General features: G+C 33.4%; 1 protein-coding gene across 1 annotated transcript in view; it reads left to right on the top strand.

Moving 5' to 3' along the window:
* The window catches only part of LOC123542686 (uncharacterized), a 61,228-nt gene that overhangs the window by 22,347 nt on the left and 13,637 nt on the right, over window positions 1-25,244 (top strand). The window contains exons 7-16 of the mRNA XM_053531245.1: window positions 9,122-9,200; window positions 10,083-10,131; window positions 14,855-17,212; window positions 17,480-17,600; window positions 17,930-18,033; window positions 19,953-20,155; window positions 20,360-20,476; window positions 20,904-20,991; window positions 21,654-21,718; window positions 22,379-22,540. Coding sequence (XP_053387220.1) covers window positions 9,122-9,200; window positions 10,083-10,131; window positions 14,855-17,212; window positions 17,480-17,600; window positions 17,930-18,033; window positions 19,953-20,155; window positions 20,360-20,476; window positions 20,904-20,991; window positions 21,654-21,718; window positions 22,379-22,540 — 3,346 coding nt within the window. The remainder of the gene's footprint in view (window positions 1-9,121; window positions 9,201-10,082; window positions 10,132-14,854; window positions 17,213-17,479; window positions 17,601-17,929; window positions 18,034-19,952; window positions 20,156-20,359; window positions 20,477-20,903; window positions 20,992-21,653; window positions 21,719-22,378; window positions 22,541-25,244) is intronic.

Raw genomic sequence — 25,244 nt, 5'->3', positions numbered from 1 at the left:
GGAAAAAAAAAAAAGTTTAAATCTAATTCATCCCTTTTTTTTAAATTTGTAGTGATAAATACGCCCGTGGATCATCGTCTTGTAAAAATCAAAGCAACAAAAATTAACTCTTTTTTCTGCACTTTTCCAACGCTTGTGCATCCCAATCCAAATTTTTATAAAAAAAAAAAGAGGAACTAACCCTTTTTAAAATTTTTTGTACAAAAAAGGAATTACGGCATGAATTAAATACTTTACTTATGAAATCAATTCAAAATTTTTTTTAAACAGACAAAAAATAACGATAAAATTTTCCCGCGTCCAAAGATTCGAAACAAACCCCCTTTTCGTTCAAATTTAAATACAGTATGGGCTCTACCAAAGGGAAAAAAAGGGGGGGGGGTTTTTTTTTTTTTTTTTTTTTTTGGGGAATAACTTTTGCGCTGCCCAACACTTTTTGGCCCTTTAGCGATTTTCCCTTTTCTTGGGGAGGAATACCCCATTTCCCCAACGTGCATTATTTAAACGTGACGGGGCGAGCACCGGTTTTATGTTTTCCCTCACAGGAAATTTTAAAACTCGGGAAGGTTTGGGAACCCCCCTCGGTAAAGGGCCCAACTTTTTTTGAAGTCATCGATCTAAACCACTCGCCCCCGGGAAACCCACTCAGGGGGGTCGAATTTTTAAAAAACCAAACATGTAATAACATACATTTTTTGTAAAAAAAAAAAGCACATAATCTCCCCGAAAGGTATTCATTTTTAAACATAATTCAAAGAGAATAAAATATTTTTTTTAAATACCTTTTTGTTAAATTTAACTTTAAACCCTTTATTTAATTTAAACCCTTTAAGGGCGAAAAATTTTTTCCCATACCTTAAACTTTTGTTTCGAAGTAATTTTTCAAAAGGTTCAAAGAAGAAAGGGGGAACAAAGAGGACAGGAAATTTCTTTTTTTTCTTTTGGGACGTTTTACAAACCACGGCGTTTTGGGGAAATTTCACACGTCCCGGGGAATAACAAACACTCCGGCAAGTGACAGCACGAATAACTACCAAAGCCCATGTGATAAAAAACACGTGCCACGTGTTAGCTGACAAAAAAAAACGTGAAAATCGCTTTTTTTCAAAAAATGGATGTCTTTCAAAAGGGAATTTATTATTTAAATTTGCGGGAATTTACAAAGTAAGTGTTTTTTGTTTTTAAAAAAAGGCGAAAACTCGATTAGTTTCGTTGGTAATATTTCACTTTCGCACTGTCAGCTAAAAAAATGCGAACGTGATAGCTATCACTTTCAACGTGTTAATAAATAGTTATTACGTGCGAACGTGTTAACCCAACACATTCGCCGGGGTTCAAACATGTGCAAATGTGGGCAAACCCACTGTGCACTTTATAGATAAAAGTTTCCTATTCCCCTCTTTCCACTGTATTATACATTTGGCAGACAATTTTTTTTCTCGTGGTTTTTGGGTCCTTTAGTAGGGGACCTACAAAATGGGGAATTTTTTTCCCTTAATACCCAAAAAACATTTTCAAGGGCCCAAACAAAAAAAGGGCGATACAAATTTTCCCCTAGGGAATTCTTATTGAATTGTAAAAATCGCATGTGCGGGTTAGCGGGGCGGAAAAGCTTTTTAGGTTTCCAATATCAGGGTATTGGGTTCGATTTTTTGGCCAAAACCTTTTTTCCCTAAATTTTTTGAAAATTTTCCCATTTTTATTTGTCAAACGCAACCGGATATTAGGGCCCAAATTAAAAAATTATCATATTCACCCTTGAAAAAAATTTCAATTTTTTAAAAATTTTTTCAAAAAAGAAAGACACATTACCATCACAAGCGTACCAAAAATAAATTTTTTTAAGAGAAAAAAAAAAATAAAAGAAAAAACAGGTAGCGATAACATCACATTATTTTACTTTAAGCAATGAAAACCGTGGAAAACGTGGATGGCGTGAAAACTGATTGACTTAAAAAATAAAAAAATATTGTTTAAAAATTTTAACGAAAAGGGCTCGAAAAATAGGAAAAGGGGGAAATTTGGATGTCTTTAAAATTAAAAATAAAATGATATAAGCATTTACACTAAATTTCCCCATTCCACAAAAAAAAACTTTTACATAAATTTTTGACGAACTTTTTTTACTGCAAAACCCAAATTAATTTTTAAAAATTTGGGAAACAAAATTTTAAACTAAATCAATAGAAAAACCCCATGTACCCTAAGCCTGGTAATCCTTTTTTTTCAAAAATTTCAAAAAATTTTTTACCCGAAAATTTGGCCAATATCAGAAACTCGATGAATCCAATTAACAAAAATTTAGCGAAAATTTAACGGGGATCTTTAATGCATGAAAATTAGGTACCCCAATCAGTTAGAACACGTTTCGTCACCCCTTTCGCGCGTTCATATCCGAAGCGATAACACTGCTCAATGACCGAAACGCGTTTATCTGTAAATTGCATTTTTTCAAGGGAAAGGAAGTCCAGAAAATACTTATTTTTTAAAAGTTTTTAATTTTAAAAAACGTTTTTTTTTTTAAGAAAAAACCAGACCAGAATTTATTTCAATTAACCCGAAACATGGTTTTTTTTATTGCTTTAACAAATTCAAAAAGGGGGCCCAAAAAGTCATTTAATTTTGTAATTTTAATATAAAAAAAAATTCAATGGCCGTTAAATATTTAAATTCATTCATTCATTCGATTGTTCTTTTTCTTCTAACTAATCTTTTAACTATTTTTTCCTTTCTTTCTTTCCTCCGAAGCTAAAAAGGATTTCATCACCAAATTTTTGATGTTGCAAGTTTTGAAATAAAAAAAAATTCGGGGGAAAAAATCTTTTGAAAAACCTTTGGGGGTTAAAAGGGAGTTTAAAGTTGAAAGGAAAAAAAAACAACCCCAAATAGAATTTTTTATTTCGTAAAAGGCCGGTAGCCGGGGTTTACTTTAAGAAAAAGGCGGAAACCACTTTCCCTTCCCATTCAAATTAAAAACGGGAAAACCCGGGAAAAGCATTAATAAATTTAAAAATTACAATCTTTTATTTTTAGAAAAGGGGTCCCGGGAAATCAGACAAAATAACGTTTTTTTTCCTAATACAACTTTGAAAAAAATTTCCAAAAATCTCTTGCCTCAAACTAAGAAAAAATTTTTTTCTCTGCGAAAAAATCAGGGGCAGAAAAAAGAAATTAAACTTTTAAACAGATTATTTTATCTCTACAGATTTTTAAAGAATATGTAAGGGGGTTGTGATGCTATTTTTTTTCAAAGAAATTTGAAATTAAAAAATTTTTGGTAAAATAAAAATTTATATTATGAAAAATTTTGATTACAAATTCTGAAATTAAAAAGAATTTTGTAGTGCCCTTTAAAAAACATACATTTATAGTTTTTTTTGAAATTCCCAAATTTTTTAGAAACTTTCTTTGAAACCGTTTAAGGGGGAGCCCAAAAAAAAACCAATTTTGTCGATTTCCTTACAAATTTGTTGTTGTAACCGGGGTGGGGGGGGGAAAAACGATAACAAATACCTTTGGCCCACTAAATTTTTTCTATCTATCATTTACAGGAAAAGGGTTTACAACGTGTACTTGAATGAATTTTAAAATTTAATAAAAAGGGAAAATGCGGAACAAGTCGAAAAAGTAAATAATATTTTTTAATTTATTGTAAACCTAAAAGTAATATTTAGTAATATGAATAGGGTATCAAACCCAATTTTTAAAATCGTTCCAAAATTTATCCATCTAAAACAAACATTTACTTTCGGGACCATAAAAGTAAAAACCCCATAATTAATTGCTCACTTATCTATTTAAAAACGTTTTCCCAAAGGACCTTTTTGGGGACATTTAAAAAAATTTTTAAATTTTGACGATTTTTCCGATTGCCCTGGTTTTTTTTTCAGTTCTCTTGTTACCCCTTTTACAGCTGTAAATCTTCAAATATGCCACAAACTCTTTTTTTCAGCGGGGCCCGAAAAATTTTTTACTTAACAAAAAACCAAAAACCATAAAAAAAAAGGCCCCTTCATTTGTGAAAGGGGGTTAACATTTTTTTAAATGACCCAGTTTGAAACAAAAAGCCCGGGATATTTTTAATCCCCACAAAATTGTAATAAAAACAATGAAATTTAAAGAGGATTAAACTTTTAAACACAAAAAAAATTATCTTCTTTTCTTTTAACTGTATGCAATCTTGGGTTTAATAACTTTATAATAACGCAATGTTTTAAACAATACTAAAATAGGCACACCCCCAGATCGTTAGCCCAAGAACAGAAAAAAAAAACATGATTGACCGTCCCCTGAAAAACCCAAAACAGAGTTTTAAAGTTTTTACCACAGGTTTCGAGCCCAAACCCGCATCCGCGCAGTCTGCTCAGATTCATGCTGCCGTTTTAACATTTTTTTCAAATTTCCCCAATGGGCTTTGAAACCCGAACCCCAGGAACCCTGACCAGACTGCACGATGCTAGTTTGGTTTCCCGATCCAGCTGGGTCGCAAACCCACTATTTTTGGTTTTCTCATGGCACGGCATTATATTTTTTAGATAAAAAATATTTAAAGGTGTATAATTATCTACAAAAATGACAGACCATAATGTTTCGGAAACACCTAAATTAAAATTTTTAAAATATTTTTACGAAAAAAAATGCAAAAAATTTTGCGCGGCCTTTTAAAAACTAAACCCCCCTTTCGTTTAAAATTGGTTTAAAGACAGTGGAAAACCTTTTTTAAAGCCGCCCGTGGTCCGGGTTTGTTTTCCCCGGGGCGAACCCCTTTTTTTCTATATATAAAAATTTTTTTTTTATGAAAACAAAATGATTCCTATTTTAATAAAACATAATGTGAAACTTCGCTTAAAAGGTACGTTTGAAGGGAAATGATTTAATTTTGCTTTTTAAAACGAACCTCCTTTAATATTTTTACTCCGTAATGTTATTTGTAAATTTTTTTGCCAAACATATCCTTTCATTTTTAAGGGAAAAATTTATTAAGGGAAAAATTTAAAACCTGTTTTTGGGCCCGGGGCTAAAAATTTCAAAAAAAAAATGTAAACAATAAAATCTCGCGGGAAGGTCTATCTTCATTCTACCGTTTTTCTTTACTCAACCCGGGCCCTTTTTACGTGCAACCAATATTTATTCGCTCGGCAAAACCCCAAAAATTTTGAAAAAAATGGTCATTTATTAGGGAAAGAAATCGAGAAATTTTGAAAAATTTGATCTTTAAACTTTTTAAAAAAAACAAACTAGTACCATTTTTTTTCCTTTTTTCCACAGATTAGACCCTGTAAACACTGTTAAAAAATAAATTTTTTATCGAATATTTTGCAACCAAAATGAAATAATTTAAATTATATTGAAACCCTGATATAAATTATTAAATTTTAGTTAGGTTTTAAAAAATTTAATTTGGGAAAAATTTTTAAAACCAGATTTTCCCGATCATTATATTTATTTAACCTGATAAAAGATGGGGCGTTTATGATGAATATTTTTTCTTGTCTAATTAAGAATATTTAAATGACCGCCAGATTTGGAAATTCTGGGAAAACCCTTCAATTGTTTAAAAGAAAAATTAAAACGTTTTTGAGGCAAATATACGTTCCGAACTGTTCATTTACAAAGTTTAAAAAAAATGTTTGAAAAATTTTAAAATTAAAAAAAAACTTAACCCAAAGCAAATGTTAAACATTCTCATCAGTCCCGTTCGTAAAAAAACCCGGGGAAACCCCCGGGAAACCTCTGGTATGCGAGAAAGGGTGTTTTGTCACTCTGAAACATTTTTTTCCAAACTGTACAAAAAAATTTATTGTGGGATTTTGAAGAGGATTGGGTAATGGCGGACAGGTTAAAAACACAATTTTAAACATAGTTTTTAAAGTTAACACTAGCGTTGGTTTTTTAAATTTTAAACCCTGGCTGTATTTTTTACATTTTGGTAGGAAAAAAAGGGGAATGTTATTTAGAAACCCTTAAACCGGGGGGGGCTTATTTCTTTGAAGTTTTGGGGACCGGGGAAAATCCTCTTGAAAAAAGCTCTCCCGTAATTTTTGTTATTACTGTATGGCATTTGAAGACAATTCCCCTCAAAAAAGAGGTTAGGGTTGACCGGACAACGGTGACGGCACAAAGGAAAACCCTGGGGGTTTTAAAATAAATAAAAATTTGGGAGATAGAAATTTTTTCCCTAATAAAACCCTAAAATGCAAATTTAAAAAACCCACATAGATAACTTTTAAATAAACAACAGGGACGTTTTTAAAATATCTAATTCGTTTTGGGGACGAAAAGATAAAGGGGGTTTTTGACACTTTTAAAGATGTCGGCTTTTCCCCTTTTCATTTTACGTCATAATTTTCACATCATTTAATAATATAATTATCAAATCTGGGGAATTTCCAAAAGGGCCCTTTTTATAACTTTTTAATGCGTGCAGTTTTTTTTATTTCCCGGTTGACCCCAAGATTGTTTCTGGGAAACAAAAACGGGACGACTAATTTTTTTTTACGATAAAAAATATACCATGTTGAAGTTTCTACTAGTTTGGGTCAACAAATGCAAACCGACAGCCCCGGGTGACCCCTCCGTTTTCATGACATTCGAAACCCAAAAATAAAACTTTTACTTTTAGAAACAGGGAAAAGAATATTTCCATGTGGTTTCATCATTTGTGACCGCAAAAATTTTCGAGACAAACCCGCCAACAAAGCTCTTTTTAAAGGGACACCTTTGGACATTAAAGGGGGGTGTACTGCCTTTTTTAGAAGACGGCAATCGAAAAGCCTATACGTAATCACATTTTATGGAAAAAACGAAAACAAAGTACAGACAATAGTAAAAAAAGTGTAAATCAAAAAAGAAATTTTTGATTTAACCGCGCTGAATTAAATGTGCAATTGCTAGTTTTTTTTAGTTTGAAAAAAAACATAAAAATATTTTAAAAAATGCTTGATGTTTTTGATTAAATCCCCATTTAATTCTGCATTTTCTTTGGACAAGAAATGAAAAGTTTATAACCGTTTTAAAAAAGATTAAAAAGTATTTAATTTAATAAAATGTTAGTTTAAAACTGAAAATGTCTCCCAAAAAATAAAAATAGTTTTTTTTTTTCAAACCCGCCCTTTTTCTTGCTTTTATCAACATACCGTATTCTGCGTAGGGACACCGACATTCATTTTGTCATCTTTCAGTGTTTCCCATAACCCAAAAACATTTCCCCTAAAAAAAAATAAAGGGGTTTTATACAACACATGCATATCCGGGGAAAAATCTGGTAAATCTATCTTTTTGAAATACTGGTCCTGAATTCCCCCGAAAAACAAAACCCAAAATTTATCTAAATGTACACAAAAAGGAACTGTTTTTCTTTTTCATAAACGGGAAAAAACCCGGCCCGTAATTTTCAAAAACTACAGGTTTTGTAAAAACCCCGTATATCAGATGCAAAAACATTCCGTATATTAACAAGTACGGGGCCGTAAATTGCGTATACCAAAGCAAATACGGACTAGTCCCCTAGCCCGTATAGTAAAAAAAAAACAGTTCGTATTTTTCCCCCATATGACACAATCCGGGGTCCGTATATTGGTATACCATGCATTAAAAGGGGCTAGTCCGTAGCCCTTTTAAACCAAAAAAAATTTTCAGTTTCGTATAGCCCCCTAAATGCAAAATCCCGGGCCGTATACCTTTAGTATAACGGCGTAACGAAAAAATCCCCAAGCCCGTAATTAGAAAATTCAAGTCCGTATTCCCCTATATTTAAAGCAATCACCGTTCCCTTAATGACAAAAAACGGGGGCGGTTTTAAAACTTTATCATGCTATACGGAAAAATCCAAACCCCCAAAATTAGAAAAAACAATCCGATATTCCCCGATTTAAAAAATGCCAAACACAGTCCGTATATGACAAAAATACGGGGTCCGTTACTACTATATTGGAAAAAAACAGGCTCTATACTTTTTTCCGTATATTTCCCAAAAAACGGAAAGTATACGGGAAAAAAAATCCCCCAAGACCCTTTTGAAAACATGAAAATGAAACCCAAATTTTAAAAAAGCCAAATAAACACCCCTTTTTTAGGGGTTTTTTTTTTAAGTTCTAAATGCATAAATACGGGGGAAAAATTTAATAACAAGGGGATAACGGAAAAACGGGGGGGCCCGTAACCGCATTTTCCCCAAATATTTCCGGAAACTTTTCCCCAAAACCAAGATTGGGGGGGGGGTTTGGGGAAATTTTCGGGATTTTCGAAAAATTAAAAAGGGTCCCTTTTTTAATTTAAATTTTGTAATTTTTAACATCCCCTTTACTCCCGTTTTTCGAAATTTTCGGGGGCCGTACACTCCCCTAAATTGACCCCCCTTTTTTTGCGTAACTATAAAAATTTAAAGTTTTTAAGTCAAAACTTTCCCAAAAAAAAGTAAAAGAAAAAATTTGGCCCTTGTCAAAAACATCGAAAGTTCGAGCTAAAATCACATTTTCATAGCATTTAAAAATTTAAAAAACACCGAAAAAATATTTTAAAATTTTTTTTTCGCTCGCCGCCCCAATTTTTTTTAGAAAAAAAAAACCCCAAGAACAACTTTTTTTAATTTGGTGGGCCTAACAACAAATTAAAAAAAGTAAAATTTTTTATTTTTCTGATAGTCAATGTCGAAGGAGTAAAACGGAATAATTTCTGCTTATTCATTCAAAAGCCCTTTAAACCCCCTCGATATGGAAAAGCAAATTTGCGTTTTTTTGGGGCCATATAATATCAAGAAACAATAAGGAAAGGGTTTTAATGCATGAGATTTGTTAAACCGAAAAACCCTAATTTTTAAAAAATTTTTTCAAGGGAAAAAATGACAAATCGGCACTTCTCATACAGCCGCGCACTTTCTCATTTCCTAATTTTTAATTTAATTTTCCAAAACAAAAATTTTATGGAAATACTTTTAGGGCCTCCGGTTGGGACTTCTTTTTTTTTCCTTATAACCCAAATCCTGTTTTTTTGCCCGTTTCCTTTTTAGTCACACAACCATATTTTCACTTCAAGCTTTAAATTTTTTTAAGAATAGGCTTTTTATTTCGAGGGTTTAAAAGATGTTGTTTGAAAAAATATCGGTGGTGATATAACAAAAACATTATAACTTTAAAGATATAAAGAACTTGGATTTACAAATAAAGTTGTTAGGATGCGATCAAAAATTTAGGCCACAAACAGTTAAGTACAGATTCTGTTTACAATAATAATTGATACAAAATGAATTTAGCGTAATTGTAAGTTGTTGTAGTTGTAATAAAAATAAAAAGTATAAAATCTTTTTAGATATCTCGCATTCCCAAAAAAGTAAATTTAATATTAATTAAGTCAAAACATTCGCTGTATTCTCGTGTATTGTTATTTTTATATATATTGACGAGATAAATCTACCTCATTCTGTTTGATTATCCCTTTCTGTTTGATATATCTGTTTATACCGAAAGTCTTTAAAATTGGTTATATCTTAAGACTTATTTCATGCATTGACCGAGGGCTTAGCATATGTAGCATGGTTATATAACGTTTGCAATTACAGCAGGAGAAATAAGTTGACGATTTTGTCAATTCAGACACCTATTACAAAGCACGATTTAAAAAGTTCCATTTATGTAAGGTACATCTCGCGCGTTGATGTCATAGGTCTTCTACTTTACCTGTCCGTTTCATTGGAGACTACTTAAGCACAATTCTTTCTCTAGATTAGCTCTATAATTAGATAAATCTACAAATAGATCGTTTGCAAGCATAGGACGAAACCAAGCACGCATGGATTAGATTTAGTCTGCTTATAAAATGTAATGAAAATTACATTATTTCTCATGCCTCTTGCCTCGAATTGAGTAGACTACATTGAATGAATTCAGGATCAAAATTTACCAAAAATAACGGCAGTACTTTCTGTCATGATTTTCCAACATGTTGGCATGTTGTGGCAATTTCAATTTTTCCATAAATGCTGTAAGTTTTGCATTGGACGGATGATGAACTTCCCCTATACAGACTAATTAACCGGACTGACAATAAATCAATTCCTGTATACTTCTTTTTATTTTTTATTTTAGATGTCACATTTGTCCCATATCGTTTTCATGTTGTTAACCATAAACTGCGGTAAGTACTCGAGTTTACATAATATATGTTATCATAGCTATCACACTTGCATGCTTATATTAAACGACCATTGCAGAAATGTGTTATGTGTTATTTCATATGTAGCTATACTTTTAAAGTTTTTAATTTTTTTATTGTTTCTATAATTATATGTGTGTGATTAGCTTTTAAATGTTATTTTACTATTTATATAATTATAAGTAGATCTATTGTTAATTCTCGCTTATGCTTCTCATGTATACTTCAAAATTTGTCATGTAGATATGTTGGGTTTTATTTTTTTCTACTTCATATTGAAGAAATAGGTTTTCGATAAATACCCGCCGTATCATTATGATCCGTATCTATATGTACATTAATACAAATATATTCTATATTTGTGCTTTTTGTCACGTTGACGTTCGCGTCCAAACGGACGCGACGTCGTTTGTATTGTACGTTGTTATTTCTGACGAAGACATAAAGGCAGAAACTAGTAAAGAATGTGTTGTCTTGGTAATTTTAAATCCTTTTGCTATATTTTTCAAAATTACACAAAGAATGGAAACATTTTTTTCAAGTATTAATTCAAAAACAAAGAACAAAAAGCCAAATTCATCTCCGTTCTATTATACATTATTATATTGTTTTTAAATTAAGCAGTTTATAAAAAAAAAAACATAAATTTTAGTAAATTAACAGCATTTTGACAGACAACTTATCTTTACAATACGTTTTACGTTTTGAGAATCGAACGGAATGATGTAAATTTAATATTATTTTGCCTCCAATCACTAGCATGTCGAAATTTCCTTTGATCTGTTTACCTGTTATATGGACACATGACTTTGCTGTGAAGAGTCGACGACCATCTTTTATACAGTTTGAGAATTTACGGACAGAATCACGTCATAGCAAGACTTCACCGATAAAAATAGCTTGAATGTGGACATTCGGAATAATCGTGCAAGTTGCTATATTCAATTCTAACATGATTCGGTTTGATTTCTAGTTAAACAAAGAAGGAAATCAAGCTGCATATTCTGCGATAAACAACGGTTGACGCGCGAGAGCATTATGACGTCAATTATGACGTCAAATTGCCGCATGACGTCTAATACATTACTCCTTGCGTAAATGAAGTCCAGCATAATATTTATTAAAATATATCAATGAGCATGTCAGAATGAAAACAATCTAGGCTTTCTTGTGATTTATCGTCTAATTTACCACGGTTCATCGTTCAGATGCTTCAGTATTTAATCACTCGGGCTAACACCCTCTTGGTTCAATTCCTACGCATCTGAACTCTGAACCGTGGTAAATCAGACGATAAACCACTCGAAGGCTTAGATTATTTGTTAACTATATGCTGGAAATCCGATGTTCTAACAGTGTGTTTTTCATTATTTCAGTCTGTTAACAATCAGTCTTTTCCTAATAAATTTAAGGTAAAAACGTTCGTAAGAGTTTCCTGGTTTATAAAAACGGAATTCCTGTCAGCGAGCACCTTGCAAACATCACGTGACTGTGAGAGAAAAATAACACCAAATATGATTATTAAAAGAGCGTGCACGTATACTTATCGCAAAATATTATGGCGTTTTGAACTATAAACAAACAAAACAATTTCATAAAATGAAGTCAGTACACATAGTACGTTTACGGTGCAGTCAGTGATTTCTCGTTGGCCGAGTATTACGGTATTCTTATAATACTTTATCGTCGTGAGTTCGTTTCCGAGACCCGTTAGATTTTGTCTTTAAAACTATATTTAATTTCTTCTTCTTAAATACGATTTAATAAACACAAAACGAGTTTGTAAATCTAGTTCTAACATGTTCACTAAAATTATATGTGTCCAGTTTGACACTTAATTATGTTTAAATGCAACCCATCTTTAAAGGCGCTCGCGATAGTTTTTCCGGACGGGTCGATATTTACCCCAACACCGTGCCAATTTGGTTGTTTCTAATCCTAATCGATGTAGCTCATTTCAGAGCTGGAGCGGTCCTCTGCGCAAGCCCGGAAGTGATTATCTAATATCGCGTACGGCAAAAATGCGCAAATTATTGCATGTTCGCACGCATTTAGTGTATAATATGTATGATATACTGACTAGAGGTTAGGGTTAGTATCACCATGGTTACAAAATATATACATTTAAAGTACTTTTAGTTCAAATTGCTTCAATCCGGCATATACCGGAGTCTGTAATTCATACCTGCTCTCCAACTCTGCATTGAGTCAGAGCCGTTTCTAATCCCGTACCGTACCCATACCGTACATCCGTATTCGTAAACTATAGGTTTTGTTCGGAGAAAGGCGGAAACTTACATCGTTCTATGACATCAAAATACTTCAGAAACACGTTAAAATCCGCTTATTCAGAAATCTGCCGTTTGATAATTTGATACATCTCTGAGTCATTTGCTCGAACAATGAAAGAGTTTCTGTCGTGGCATTTGTCGAGAAACCTTTAACTTGTACTCTTCAAACTTAGTGGGATGATTGGCTAAATGGAGTGGATAACACCTATTGCTTTTAAGATCAATATGTTAAAGGTAAAGGATGCGGCAATCGAAATGATGAAATGATTTCTTCCTATAGAAATCCAGAAAAATGTTTCTACAATCACACTTTCAGCGATTTTTTTCTAAATGTTCCTAAGGTGAGCTACCTTTGGCCATTTGATCTTGTTAAATATCTCTGCCTTAAGCTGTGGACAAATACAGAATACTGTCAAAAGTTTGGCTGAATATATGCCCTTGTTTGAAATAAAAAATGATTACGTATTTCGTACCAACCTGCGTTGTATAAATGTCCGCCACACCCCACCTCGTTGTAATTTGATTTAAGCGAAACCTAATATGGTGACCTATCAATTTTCCTTTTGTTTTAGATTAGGTAGACATAACCAATGGTATGTGCAGAGTTTGATTTAGTTCTATTATGTAAAACTCGATAAAAATAAAATAGCAGAAGTATCAACTTAAAATTGACAAAAATATACAATAATATCCCTTGGGTCTGCTGAACAAGTATTCCTTTCTTTTGCTTTCTTTGAGCATGCTTCAAATAGATATATTGTTTTCCGTTATAAAAATGCTTAGATATCAAATTTATGCTGGTTATTGTACTTTACTGAAATGTATTTTAGGACAATAGAAATTTAGAAAATCATTAAAATAGCATCATAGCTAGGGGCAAATAAAATTTAAACAAAGCTGGTGACCTAGTATTTTTATTTCATTTTTCAATAATACATCATAACATGATCTTTTAATACAGAACAGTTCATCAAAATCTATTATTGGGAAAAAAAACGAAACTGTAGCGAGCGTCTTCAATATGATCTAGTTTGTTTTAAGTTTTCCTGCCTAATAATGAACAGTTCTGACCCAAAGTTTTTCTTTTCTCTTTTATATATAAGTGTGTATACCGGTAAGAAACTTAGGGTCACGAGACACGTTGTCATTGGATCACGATACCAAAGACTAAAACAGCGATATATTGTAACCGGAGGGTTTCTTTCACTGCTCCCAAGCCTCGCCAAGATTAGGGAAGCTGACACGCTGACTGCTTTAACCAACCTCTTTGTACAACATAATATACCAAACTGAGCGAAAGTTTTTTGTCATATTAAAACATATTCTATTCTAAACTCACTAACGTTTTTGTGTATATCGTTGTGATGTTTGGTTATATCTATATTTTTATATATTAATGTTTTGTTATAGATAATAAGGCATTATTTTTGTTTCTCTTTAATTTGAAGTTGATTGTATTTGTGGAATGTACTCTGTAAATCACTTTCGATCTATAGAAACTGCTTAATTTCAGCAAATTATATGTTTATATATAGACACAATAATGCACATGCACAATCTCAGTCTATTAACCATATAGAAATATGGGAAATTCTTCAGATGATAGGATTTTTCTCATTTTCTGAAATGGAACTCAGACATGTCTTTTTCTTGTCACCAGCGTTTCCAGAAAATAAATGCGACAAGAGAAAACAATTAAGATTCGTAATAAAATGTTTCATAAAATAATGTAAAAATGAAAGCAATATCGGTAACATTACACTGACTTAAAAAAATGATCTGAGGTGATTTCAAACTAATGACAATGTGTGTGAAAGTCAATTTTACCATTTATCTGAAGTGTCATCGGTTAATTAATTATAACTAGTAATAGAGAAATTTTCAGGATAAAAATATTGCGTTATCAAAAGAAAACACCCGAAATTATTGGCAAACATTTGTAAGTGCTAGGTCAATACTTACGAACAATACTGTCTTAGTTTAAAAAGACTCTAATATAAACCTTGAGATCATGCAAGTATATGTGACAGGCTTTCGAAAGGCACCGATTCAGCAGCACTTGTATAAAAGACACAATAATATAACCTTATCTTATTCAACTATTTTACATGATGAATCCTTTTAAGTTTTTCTTTTAATTGATATAAATTGGCTGTTGAAGAAATTGGGGTTTGTATTCTTTAATAGCAAATTTCTTAGATAATAATAAAAAAAACATAATAATTTCAAATATTTAAAACTATTTTTTTTTTAATTCAATATAATTATGATAAATAAATTGGTATGAGAGACATTGGCTATGTAACAAATCGACAACATGCAAGCTATCATATTTTTTCAACCGTAAATTTTAACAAAAGTTTCAACACGACAATCTTAGGCGGTTAACTATTCTTATTCAATTTTGATTTCAGGATCTGTCGTATCAATATGTATTCCAGGATGTAAATGTAGCTGGGCCGGTTATTGTCGCGGCTGCAGTGATGGTTATTATATGAATGATAAAAAACTATGCAAAAGCTGTTCAGCAAATTGCTTAACATGTTCATCAAATCGAATATGCACAGAATGTAACACAGGATTCTATTTAAAACCTTTGTACAACGGTGAAAAATTATGTTATCCTTGTGCCAAAAGATGCCTTGAATGCTCTTCTACTGATATATGTTCTCAGTGTGTCACGGGATACTTCTTGAACGGCGAGTCGTGTAGAAAATGTCCAAAAAACTGTACATATTGCATATCAGAAAATGAATGTATTGCATGTAACGACGGTTACCATCAAAACGGCACATTGTGCTTGGCCTGTCCAAGTGGGTTCTACCGGCACAAATCTGTTTGTTTACCTTGTCTCGATAATTGTGCTTCATGTGCGATACATTATGAATGCACTGAATGCAAACCTGGATATTTTGGACCTACATGTACACGAAGGTGTTCTTCTGGATGCATAGACAAAGTATGTGAACAAGAAACCGCGAATTGCAGTTGTCAGGACAACTTTATGGGAGAAACATGTGGTTCATGTACTCCTAGAAAATTTGGACCGACCTGTAATCAAGACTGCCCTAAGCGGTGTTGGACTTGTGATTCATACGAAAACTGTACTATGTGTACTGCCGGATATTATGGTGAGCGATGCGAACACAATTGCTCTAGTGGATGTTTGGAGAGTGGCTGTAACCCGTTAAATGGTATCTGCAATCGATGTTTGCCTTCATATTATGGAAAACGATGTGAAATGACTTGTCCAAATGGGTGTCTAGATAACGTTTGCGACAGGGAAACGGGCGCCTGCCATAATTGTAAACCTCTTTTCAAATGGCCAAAATGTGTAAATTGTATGAATGGTTATTGGGGTAAGGACTGTACAAGTGACTGTCCCAACAGCTGCCGTTCCTGTATATCCACTACGGAGTGCACAAAATGCAAAGATGGACTTCATGGAGAAAAATGTGAAAAGAAATGCTCTTATGGATGCTTACTAGATAGGTGTGATCTTGACACGGGGGTATGCTCTGAAAGCTGTAAAGCAAACTTCACCGGAACGTACTGCAAGCAATGTATACCTGGGATGTATGGAAGTAATTGCAGCGTATCATGTCCAGAGAATTGTTATAATGGATCGTGTGATACACGGGATGGGACGTGCCTGTTAGAATGCATTTCTAAATTTCATGGCAGATATTGTAATTTGTCATGTCCAGACAACTGCAAGAAATGTACCTCAGAAACTTCATGCCAATCTTGTGAAGATCGTTTTTGCGGAGTGCGTTGTCAGACAAAATGCCCTATCGTCTCTTTAAATGACACGTGCCGTTCGGATGGAACTTGCTATGCATGTATTCCTGGTTACTATGGAGAGTATTGCAATAGATCATGCCCGGAGAACTGTATAAACTCCTTGTGCAATATGTCAGGTTATTGCAAATATTGTAAGGCGGGTTATTTCGGTAATTTTTGTTCAGACCTATGTCATCAAAATTGTTTATCAGGTGAGTGTTTGAGGAATGGAAGCTGTTATTTCTGCCCATCTAGGCTTTACGGGACCACGTGTGACAAGTCTTGCCACAAGAACTGTCAGTCCTGTACAGATAGTATGTCGTGCAAGTCATGTTTCAATGGTTTCTATGGTCAATTTTGCCAAGCCAAATGCAGTTACTGTAAAAGAGGAACAGGTTGTAATGTTGAAACTGGATATTGTAAATTTTGTGAAGATGGATTTTATGGCAACAAATGCAAATCGAAATGTAATACGAAATGTCAAACTTGTAATAGTTCTAGTGGTCAAATGAATGAATGTTTAACGTGCAAAGTAGGTAGTTACGGACGAAATAGAAACAGTGGGTTTTATCAATGCAGCACACAGTGCTCTTCAAACTGTATGAATACAACATGTAACGCTGACAATGGGACATGTGACTACGGCTGCAAACGCGGCTACTGGGGAGACAAGTGCCTGTTGGAATGTCCCGAAAACTGTCTTCACAGCGACTGTCACACCGATAATGGTACTTGCAGGCAAGGGTGCTTAGCTGGTTTAAATGGAGATAAATGCGAATGTCCAATTAACTGTATTTGTTATATAAATGGCACTTGTACCAAATGTAAAACTGGTTTTGGAAAATTGGCTAAAAACGTGGTTAGCTTCTACGGAGAAGATTGCCTTAATTCATGCAGCGATACTTGTCGCAACATAACATGCGACAGGGAGACAGGATCCTGTGACCATGGTTGTCTAGAAGATTTTGAAGGAGCCATGTGTTCACAGGGTAAGAACCATTGACATTTAGTTCAGTACATGTTCATTCCATTTTGATAAAAAGTCCCACTGAGAAAGACGAATTGTTAAATTTAAACAGAAAGAGGGCCACTGAAAGAAAATAGAAAGATTTGACTCAGTAAATTAGTACTAATTCATGATAAAATAAATGTTATTTCATTTACGGCATACATGTAATATTACTATATAAAGCGTTATGTAAAATACATTGCCGACCTGATTAAGATATCCTATTTATCAAATATGTTTAAAACAGAAAAAACAATCGAGAATACCTCTAGTACAACAAAACAACTTGGGTCTGTAATACTGCTGGTATCCGTGGTTATACTGACCATCAGTATAGTTGTGGTAGCTGTTATACTGCTCAAGAAACGGTAATCACATCTTTATTCATTTATTGAATTTATTTCTAAATTAGGTTAGTTGCATGTCAAAATATTATGAAACTAAAGTTATGTTGTATATGCGAGTCATCGGTTTTATAATGCAAAAAAAGCAGATTTAAAAAAAATTGTTCTCAGACATATTAAGATATGTGATTTATGCTTATTTTGATTTCTGTTTCTGTGGTTCAGGTTATACATCATACAATAATAAATTAATAATCTGAAATTAGGTATTGTCAATTGAAATAAGTTTCAAAGAAGGCAGCGTTTTTAACGTATATAAGACATTCATTACAACAGTCTAATGCTTTTTATAGACAAAACCCTAAACGAGAACGTGTAGTCAGTGGGAGGTTTGGAGATGTTGTGACATACCGACAAGTTAGAAGTACGTGTGACCGTTCGGAGGACAACTCTTTAGGTGCATAAGTATTAAGATTTGGACGCATTAGTTTTTGTTTAAACAGCATACTTATCTTTGAAGTAAATAATAAAATGTCCAATTTATTTACCGGGAAACCTAAATAAACACATGTGAATTCCACCCTTTCGCGTACAGAGATTGGATTCTCCTTCACTTGAGCAAAGTGTCTTGAAAATGAATTACTTCAAAAGACGCCATTTCCTAAACTGAATGTAACAAAGAAAACTATGAATATTTTAAGAAATAAGAACTTTTAACAGTCTCATTTAAACATCAGCAATCTTTTACACCAAAAAGTATATTTCTGTATGGTATTAAAAAGTGCTGTTTAAATATTTAATGACCAAAACAGCTCATTACATGCTCAGATGAATTGAAGGTGTTAATCTTAAACTTTTATGATCACTTAATTGACAGATTGTATCTAAATAGAAAGTTTAAAATATTTCACAAAATTAACTTGTTGAAATTTCTGAAAGTGTATGAACTCTTTATCGACATCAATTGGTCTTGTGTTGATTTGGAAAGGTTTCAAAGAACACACTTTATAAATGAATTATCATTTTCGACCGGAAATTTTATCATTTAAATAAAGTATTAGTTTATCACACATCTACGAACAAAAAGAAAGATTGAATTTAAATTTTAATTGTCATGACATATGAATCACTGGAACTATTAAATATTTGACGACGAAATTAATACATCTACTGTGATGATTACTATTTAGTAACAATTGCGATATATCTTCCTTAAATGAACAGTCAATTGTTTTGTATTTAAAGTCATCACATCCAATTGATGATTGATCTATTGTTTCATTTTTTGATTCACAAGCTTTGTTAGTAAAACACGTGGCTGCGGCTTTAAAATGTCTCCCCGTAGTTGGATTCAATGTTGTTATATTTTCTGGTCCTTTTGGATCAGCGGGGTCATTCAATGGATGTTTAATAGAGCTCCGCTTAAGCCGGTGCTAGAGGTGCTAGCGATGTTTTGCGCATTTCATTACTTTTCCGCATGAACAGACTTAATCAAACCGATTCATCTTGGTTGCATTCTATGCTTCCAAGAGATCAATTTACAGATTTATATATATATATAATGCATTGAATTTGAGTTTAAATCTCACTAGTGTAAGCTAATCGTATAGGATGGCCTGTCACAACATTTTTATCTTCTCTGAAACTACTGATCAATATTACATCAAACATGATTAAAACATCCTGCATAAACATTTTCAACTTTATTTCAAAGGTTCAATTTGTCCCCTTTAATTAAACGATTTTTTCTCATGAACCGCACGGTGGATTTTTACATGTTTGGTTAGTGTCTTCTGCAAAATTTCTTCAAATGAGGGTGCTTAACCTCTTTTGTAGAGAGTGATAAAACTAAAAATAGAATCGCCTTTAAACAACTTCTTCTAACGACCTGCTTGATAAATATCAAATATGGCCTGTAGCATCAGTTTTGCTCCTCCAATATTTATTGAAATGGGGCGCTTGACCCTTTCTATAGACCACTAGAGCACAAAATAGAAATATATATAAACGACTTCTTTTGATAAACCGCTAGCTGGATCTTCATCAAACTTGATTTGTAACAGCATTGTGATCGGTCCACTTGGTCCATTTAGGAGCCACCAGAGCTAAAGGTCGAAAACAGTTACCAGCTTCTTATCACTTAAAGCTCCTTTGTGTATTCTAACGACCACGACGCATATTTTGGCTATCATAGCAAAAAATAAAAACTTCTAATGATAACTTTTTGTGAACTGTGTAAAGAATGTTCACCAAAATTCAGACAGCAGGGTCAAATAGTCAATGTCCTTTTCAAGTGAATGACTTATGCCATCTGGGCCTCTTGTACTTATAAATGACCTTTTGACTTATGTCTGCAATTTCTTTTGTTGTGGTAAGGCATTGTCTCCGTAAAGAGAAATAACAAACAGAAACAAAGGCTGTCAGGAAACAAGAAACACAATGCAGCCTGTCCAGAAAGTTCAGCATCCAGCGATGATACCCAATCCTCACACTGTCTGTCCAAAAGCACTGCTGAATATGCCACAATCGAGAGGAAACATCCAGACATCCAAGGGGGCACAGCAGAATGTGCTGAAACAGTATGTATAACTATTCGTTTTTCCATTAACTGCGTACATGTACAATACATTGTACACTGTGTAAAGTTTCTAACTTGAACTTTACAATGAAAAGCATCATGCTGCTTATGAACGGAAATGGTGATGCAAACATCTCACTTATTCATATTAAAATACAGTGAAATATCAAGGTTTTCTATAGAAATTACTATGTTTACATTACAGTTTGACGATCACATATACTTCAATGCAGATGAAGTAATGAAAAGAAAAATACCATTAAATCAACTTAGAGAGTTTGTACAAAACAAAACTATAGACAGTTATGTTGAAGAATTTAAGGTAATATCTTATATCATAATATATTGATGATCAGCTTTATATGTTGACTTTTTTTGTTTAGTAAATACCAAGTTGTTACAATGATAATTGAAGAAGTTATCGTCAGTGTCTTACCTTTTCAAGATCGAAGAAAACAACGCTGAGTTTGTAAATTAATCTGTGCATGCCAAATTGCGCTGGGACAATTTCATAGTTAATGCCTAGAAAAAAAACGCATTCAAGTGCCAGAAATTCATTGCCATACTGATCATTAAGTTTAACTTTATAAATTTGAATTCATGAGGTGAAGGTAAATGTTATCTGTCATGCCTATTTCCTAAACTAAAGCCATCTCCACATAAATATACAAAAGAACAGTCCTTATCTCAAAGCAACATGACATGACAGAGAAGATTGTGGACTTAAATAAGTTATTCTCTATTATCAGGAATTACCGTCGGGACTTATTAAGCCGCATAAAGCTTCGCAGAAGAGAGAGAACATACTGAAAAACCGTTACAGAGATATATATCCTTGTAAGTTAATATATTGCATACATTTCTGGACCATGTCAACAAAGGCTTGTAATAACACAAATCATATATGTAAGATGTTATTATTGCATCAAACACGCTGAATATTTACGATTAGATGCATACCTTCTTTTAATTAAAGAAATGACTGATGTATAATTATAAAAACATTCAATATGATCTCAAAGATGTAAAATAATAGTGCTGTAAATAGGAACAATCTAATTTAGCCAAGTCAGCCAAGTCAGATGTAACACCGCCGACATCGATATGTAAACATCACCTCACAACATATCCCAACACCTCCTGGCTGTCTCAAATAAAACATTAAAATAACATGCGGAACTATGATACATGTATATGTTTCAGTGAAAGACATGTTGATGCTCTTGAAATGTACCTTCCATTAAAATGGGAAACCATTTCTGCATTTTCCAAGAGAGAGGGCTTCGTGTGAATCGGAGTTTTATACCGAACGCAATATAAAAACAACGTGTGTATTCACAAACAACAAGGATAAATTAATACTACATACTCAGACCTAAATATTTTCTCTTTCTGTTATTGGAGCTTCCACTGGACAGATCGCTCTGTATCTGCACTATACTTGATGAGGTTTTTACGTAGAAACGTTTAGGGATTTAATGCAAATATGATTATTGCAGATGACAGTAAAAGGGTAATCATACGGGAAGGTAATTCTGACTACATTAATGCAAGTTACATAGACGTGAGTAACAATTTCGTTAACATTATTCCTGCTAGTAAATGTGGTCCTCAGACATACACTTGTATTGTTATAGATGTATTATGTAATAAAGAAAGGAAAATAAAACAAACTAACTCGAAGATGTTTGGAGTCACCTACAATCATATGATATATTTGAGCAAATATATACGTTCACTTTATTTGCGAACTAATAAGAAAACCATCATGTATGTTAAAATATTTGCAAGTAGGTTGGAAAATCTTTTATTTTGCTTGTTTTATTTTTGTTTTGATGTTGTTTTTTTGTCAGTTTGACACAGTTTAGGTTATAATGGCGACTTTTCGAGCTTTTGAAGGTTGCGGAAACCATAGATGCCCCTCCGGGCATTATCTTCTAAAGGAACCTTGGTAGAAGCTCCATTCTATTGAAGAAGAATTCAACACCGCAAGCGAGATTGTTGTGGGCAAGTGATTCAGTCAGCGATTTTAACCACTCGACTACGGAGGCCTTTGGAGAATATTTTCTATAGTTGTATAAATAGTTATCAAATTACGTTAAGGCCTGTTGAATAAATTCAAATGTCGACACAAACAGCGATTTTAACAACTCCTTATTTAATATTTTTAACGTTTTCAGATGCCGATAGTACTTATGTAACACATTTTCGAATTCTATTTTAGGGTTACATGAAACAAAGAGCATACATTGCTTCGATGGGTATGCCATTTGTTTACATTATACATATTTTTTCGTACTCAAACTGTCTCAACACATGTGTAATTACCATGAATATAACTTTCTTTAACCATAGATATTACAACACAGGTATTTTAAATAAGAAATAATGTCCACGATACAGGAACCATGGAATGTTATAAGATACTTTGAACGTATAGAAGCCAGGTCGGCAATGATCCTCCCGCATTGAGTGTACACACACATTGAACATACGCTATTAAACCTCTGTTATACCTAACCCTAACATTTAGTCAGTGTATACTACACTCAATACGTGCGTGCATCCAATAGGGGCGATCTGAATGTTGGCGGTAGAACCCAACTAAAGCAAACTAAATGTAGACTCGGTTCTGTTTGTTTTGCTTGCCTTTGTTTTTGTTGGGTTTAACGTCACAGAGTTACAGTTCATATTGCGACTGCCCAGCTTTTGAAGATGAATGAAAACAGCAGATGCTCTCTAGGCAATGTTTGACGTAAGGACAGGAACCTGGGTAGAACTTGCGATCTTCCTAAGCTAGCATGCTTTTGAGATTTCGAGACTACGGCAGTTAGGGGCAATGAATTCGAAGTGAGCAATCTTAACTACTCGTCCACGTAGGCCCGTGTTAATGATTAGTAAAGAAATGTGCAAAACCCAACTATACCACCAGCTTAAGCGGAACTCTGTTTATATAATGGACCAATACAGTCCAATAATAAAGATAACAAATGAAAATAAATTACAGTACTTAATTTAAGTAAATACAGATACCAGCCACGTCATCCAAAGTAGTATAGGGGCCTCTTTGTGTGTAAACAAACGGGCGCCATCTTGGATGACCTACTTACTATAAATAGTAACTCATTTGCATATAAGAAATGAATTCACTGCACATGCGCGGCGGCCTTTTTGAATTTTTTTTTTTAAATGCATCTTTCCTATTTTTTGAATGCCCTCCTCTGCTTTTATATCTCCCGGAGTTTAAAAGCTGACTTATTCCTATCTAGGGCGTGTTCGCGCACATTGGGGTCAGGGCTCACCCTAAGGGGGGGGGGAGAAAATTTTTTAAAACAAAATATTTAAAAAAAAATAAATAAAATTTTTTATTATTTTTTGTCATATAGATTTTTTTTCTATAACGTAATTGAATAAATATTTTTGTTGGTTACGGCTTTTAAAATTTTTAAATTTGCAAAATATTTTAATTTAATTTGTTTTAAAACCCCATTGCTTTATTTAAAAAAAGATTTGAAACATTAGCTTTCTTTCAAAAAGTCCGGAAAAGCATTAAACTGAAAAAAAGAAAATTTTTTGTCGCGATGCCCCCTCTTGGGTCCACTGACAAATGACTCATATGGGGCGTATTTTTCCCAAAAATGCGCATGCTCGGACCATTTTTCAAAATGTTATAAGCAAATTTTTTGAAAAGGCATGAGTGAAAATCAAACGTGATCAGGTCAAAATGTTAGCGTGTTTTGTTTTAAGGCCCGGATAGACGGAAAATAAAAATTTAACTGTCAAAGTTTAATCCCTTTAAAGTCGCCAAAATGTCGGCGTGTATTTTTTTAAGAGGGGATACATTAACAAAAGCGTATTTAAAACTATCAAATTTAACCCCTTTAAAAGTGTCATAATTCAGCTCTGTTGATTTTGGCGGATCATTAACAACGCCTTTGATCTGTAAAAGTTAATCCGTGTATTGAGTAGGGAAGGGAGGCGACTCAGGCCGGGTACTTTGGGACCGAAGGCCTCTTTCATACCATCATGTTTTTGGGTTAAAAAATATTTTTCTTAAAAAATTGCAACATTTTTTTGACCACCCAAATTTTTTTGACCAGTAAAGGACTTTTTAAGAAGTTGCTAAAATATCAAAATAAGACGTTTTGGGTCCATTTTTACTTTTTGGGTACTGACTTTTTGAAAGCCCAAAAGTGCACTTTACCATAAACTGGTGCCAACCGGAAATAAGTCATTAAAATTTAAAAAATCATCGTACAGACTCGGGCCGGTACCGTTGAAAGATCTTTTCGAGTGGTTCAAAAAAAATTGTAAAATTACGTGTTTCTCTATCCTTTTCCAGATTTGGGTTTAAACCAAATTTCATCCAAAAAACCCCCGGTTCATCCTTTATTATTAAAGAAAAACCAGGCATGTTGGGGTATCAAAACCGAAGGTCTCGACTAGTACTATAATTGAACACTCAAAACCGGGGTGAAATAAATCACGGTAAAATTCAATTTTCTACGTCCCTAGCCGAACCTACACAAGCACAGCACAAGCCCCGCGTACACACGAAAACACACCCCATACACGCACAGACATACAAAACACAGACACCACACACACGCACACGCCAATCCAAAAACCAAGCACCCCCACACGCGCATAATGCATGCACGCACACCGTACGCCCTTTTTAACAATTATGTAACATATTAAAATTTTAAAAAGTTCAAAATTTTTTTGTCCCTATTCCCTAGTACACGATTGTGTCTGCAATTTCATTAACGGTTTCACAATAATTCTTCCTTTGAAAATTTTATTTTTGTCATCTTTGTTTTCCCACAACACGTAGTCTCCGAAATTGACTGCCATTCCCACTACGGTGTAATACAGAGTTACACTTAAATGTTATCGTACAGTCTTGCATGAAATTCCCTTCGGGGTTTTAAATTTTAAATTTTTTTTGATTTGAGATCGGTTTTAAAGAAATGTATGAAAGAAAACTGGCCAATGTTGACACTAATATTTAAAACGTAAAAGGGGTTTAAATTTGGGTCAATTTTATGTTTTTTAGGAGAAACTTAAAAAAACGAGTATTTGTGTTA

The sequence above is a fragment of the Mercenaria mercenaria genome, chromosome 19 (assembly GCF_021730395.1).
Source record: "Mercenaria mercenaria strain notata chromosome 19, MADL_Memer_1, whole genome shotgun sequence".
In the NCBI taxonomy this organism is placed as follows: Eukaryota; Metazoa; Mollusca; class Bivalvia; order Venerida; family Veneridae; genus Mercenaria; species Mercenaria mercenaria.
Note: the sequence above shows the minus strand (reverse complement) of the source record. Positions and strands in the feature narration are given on the sequence as shown.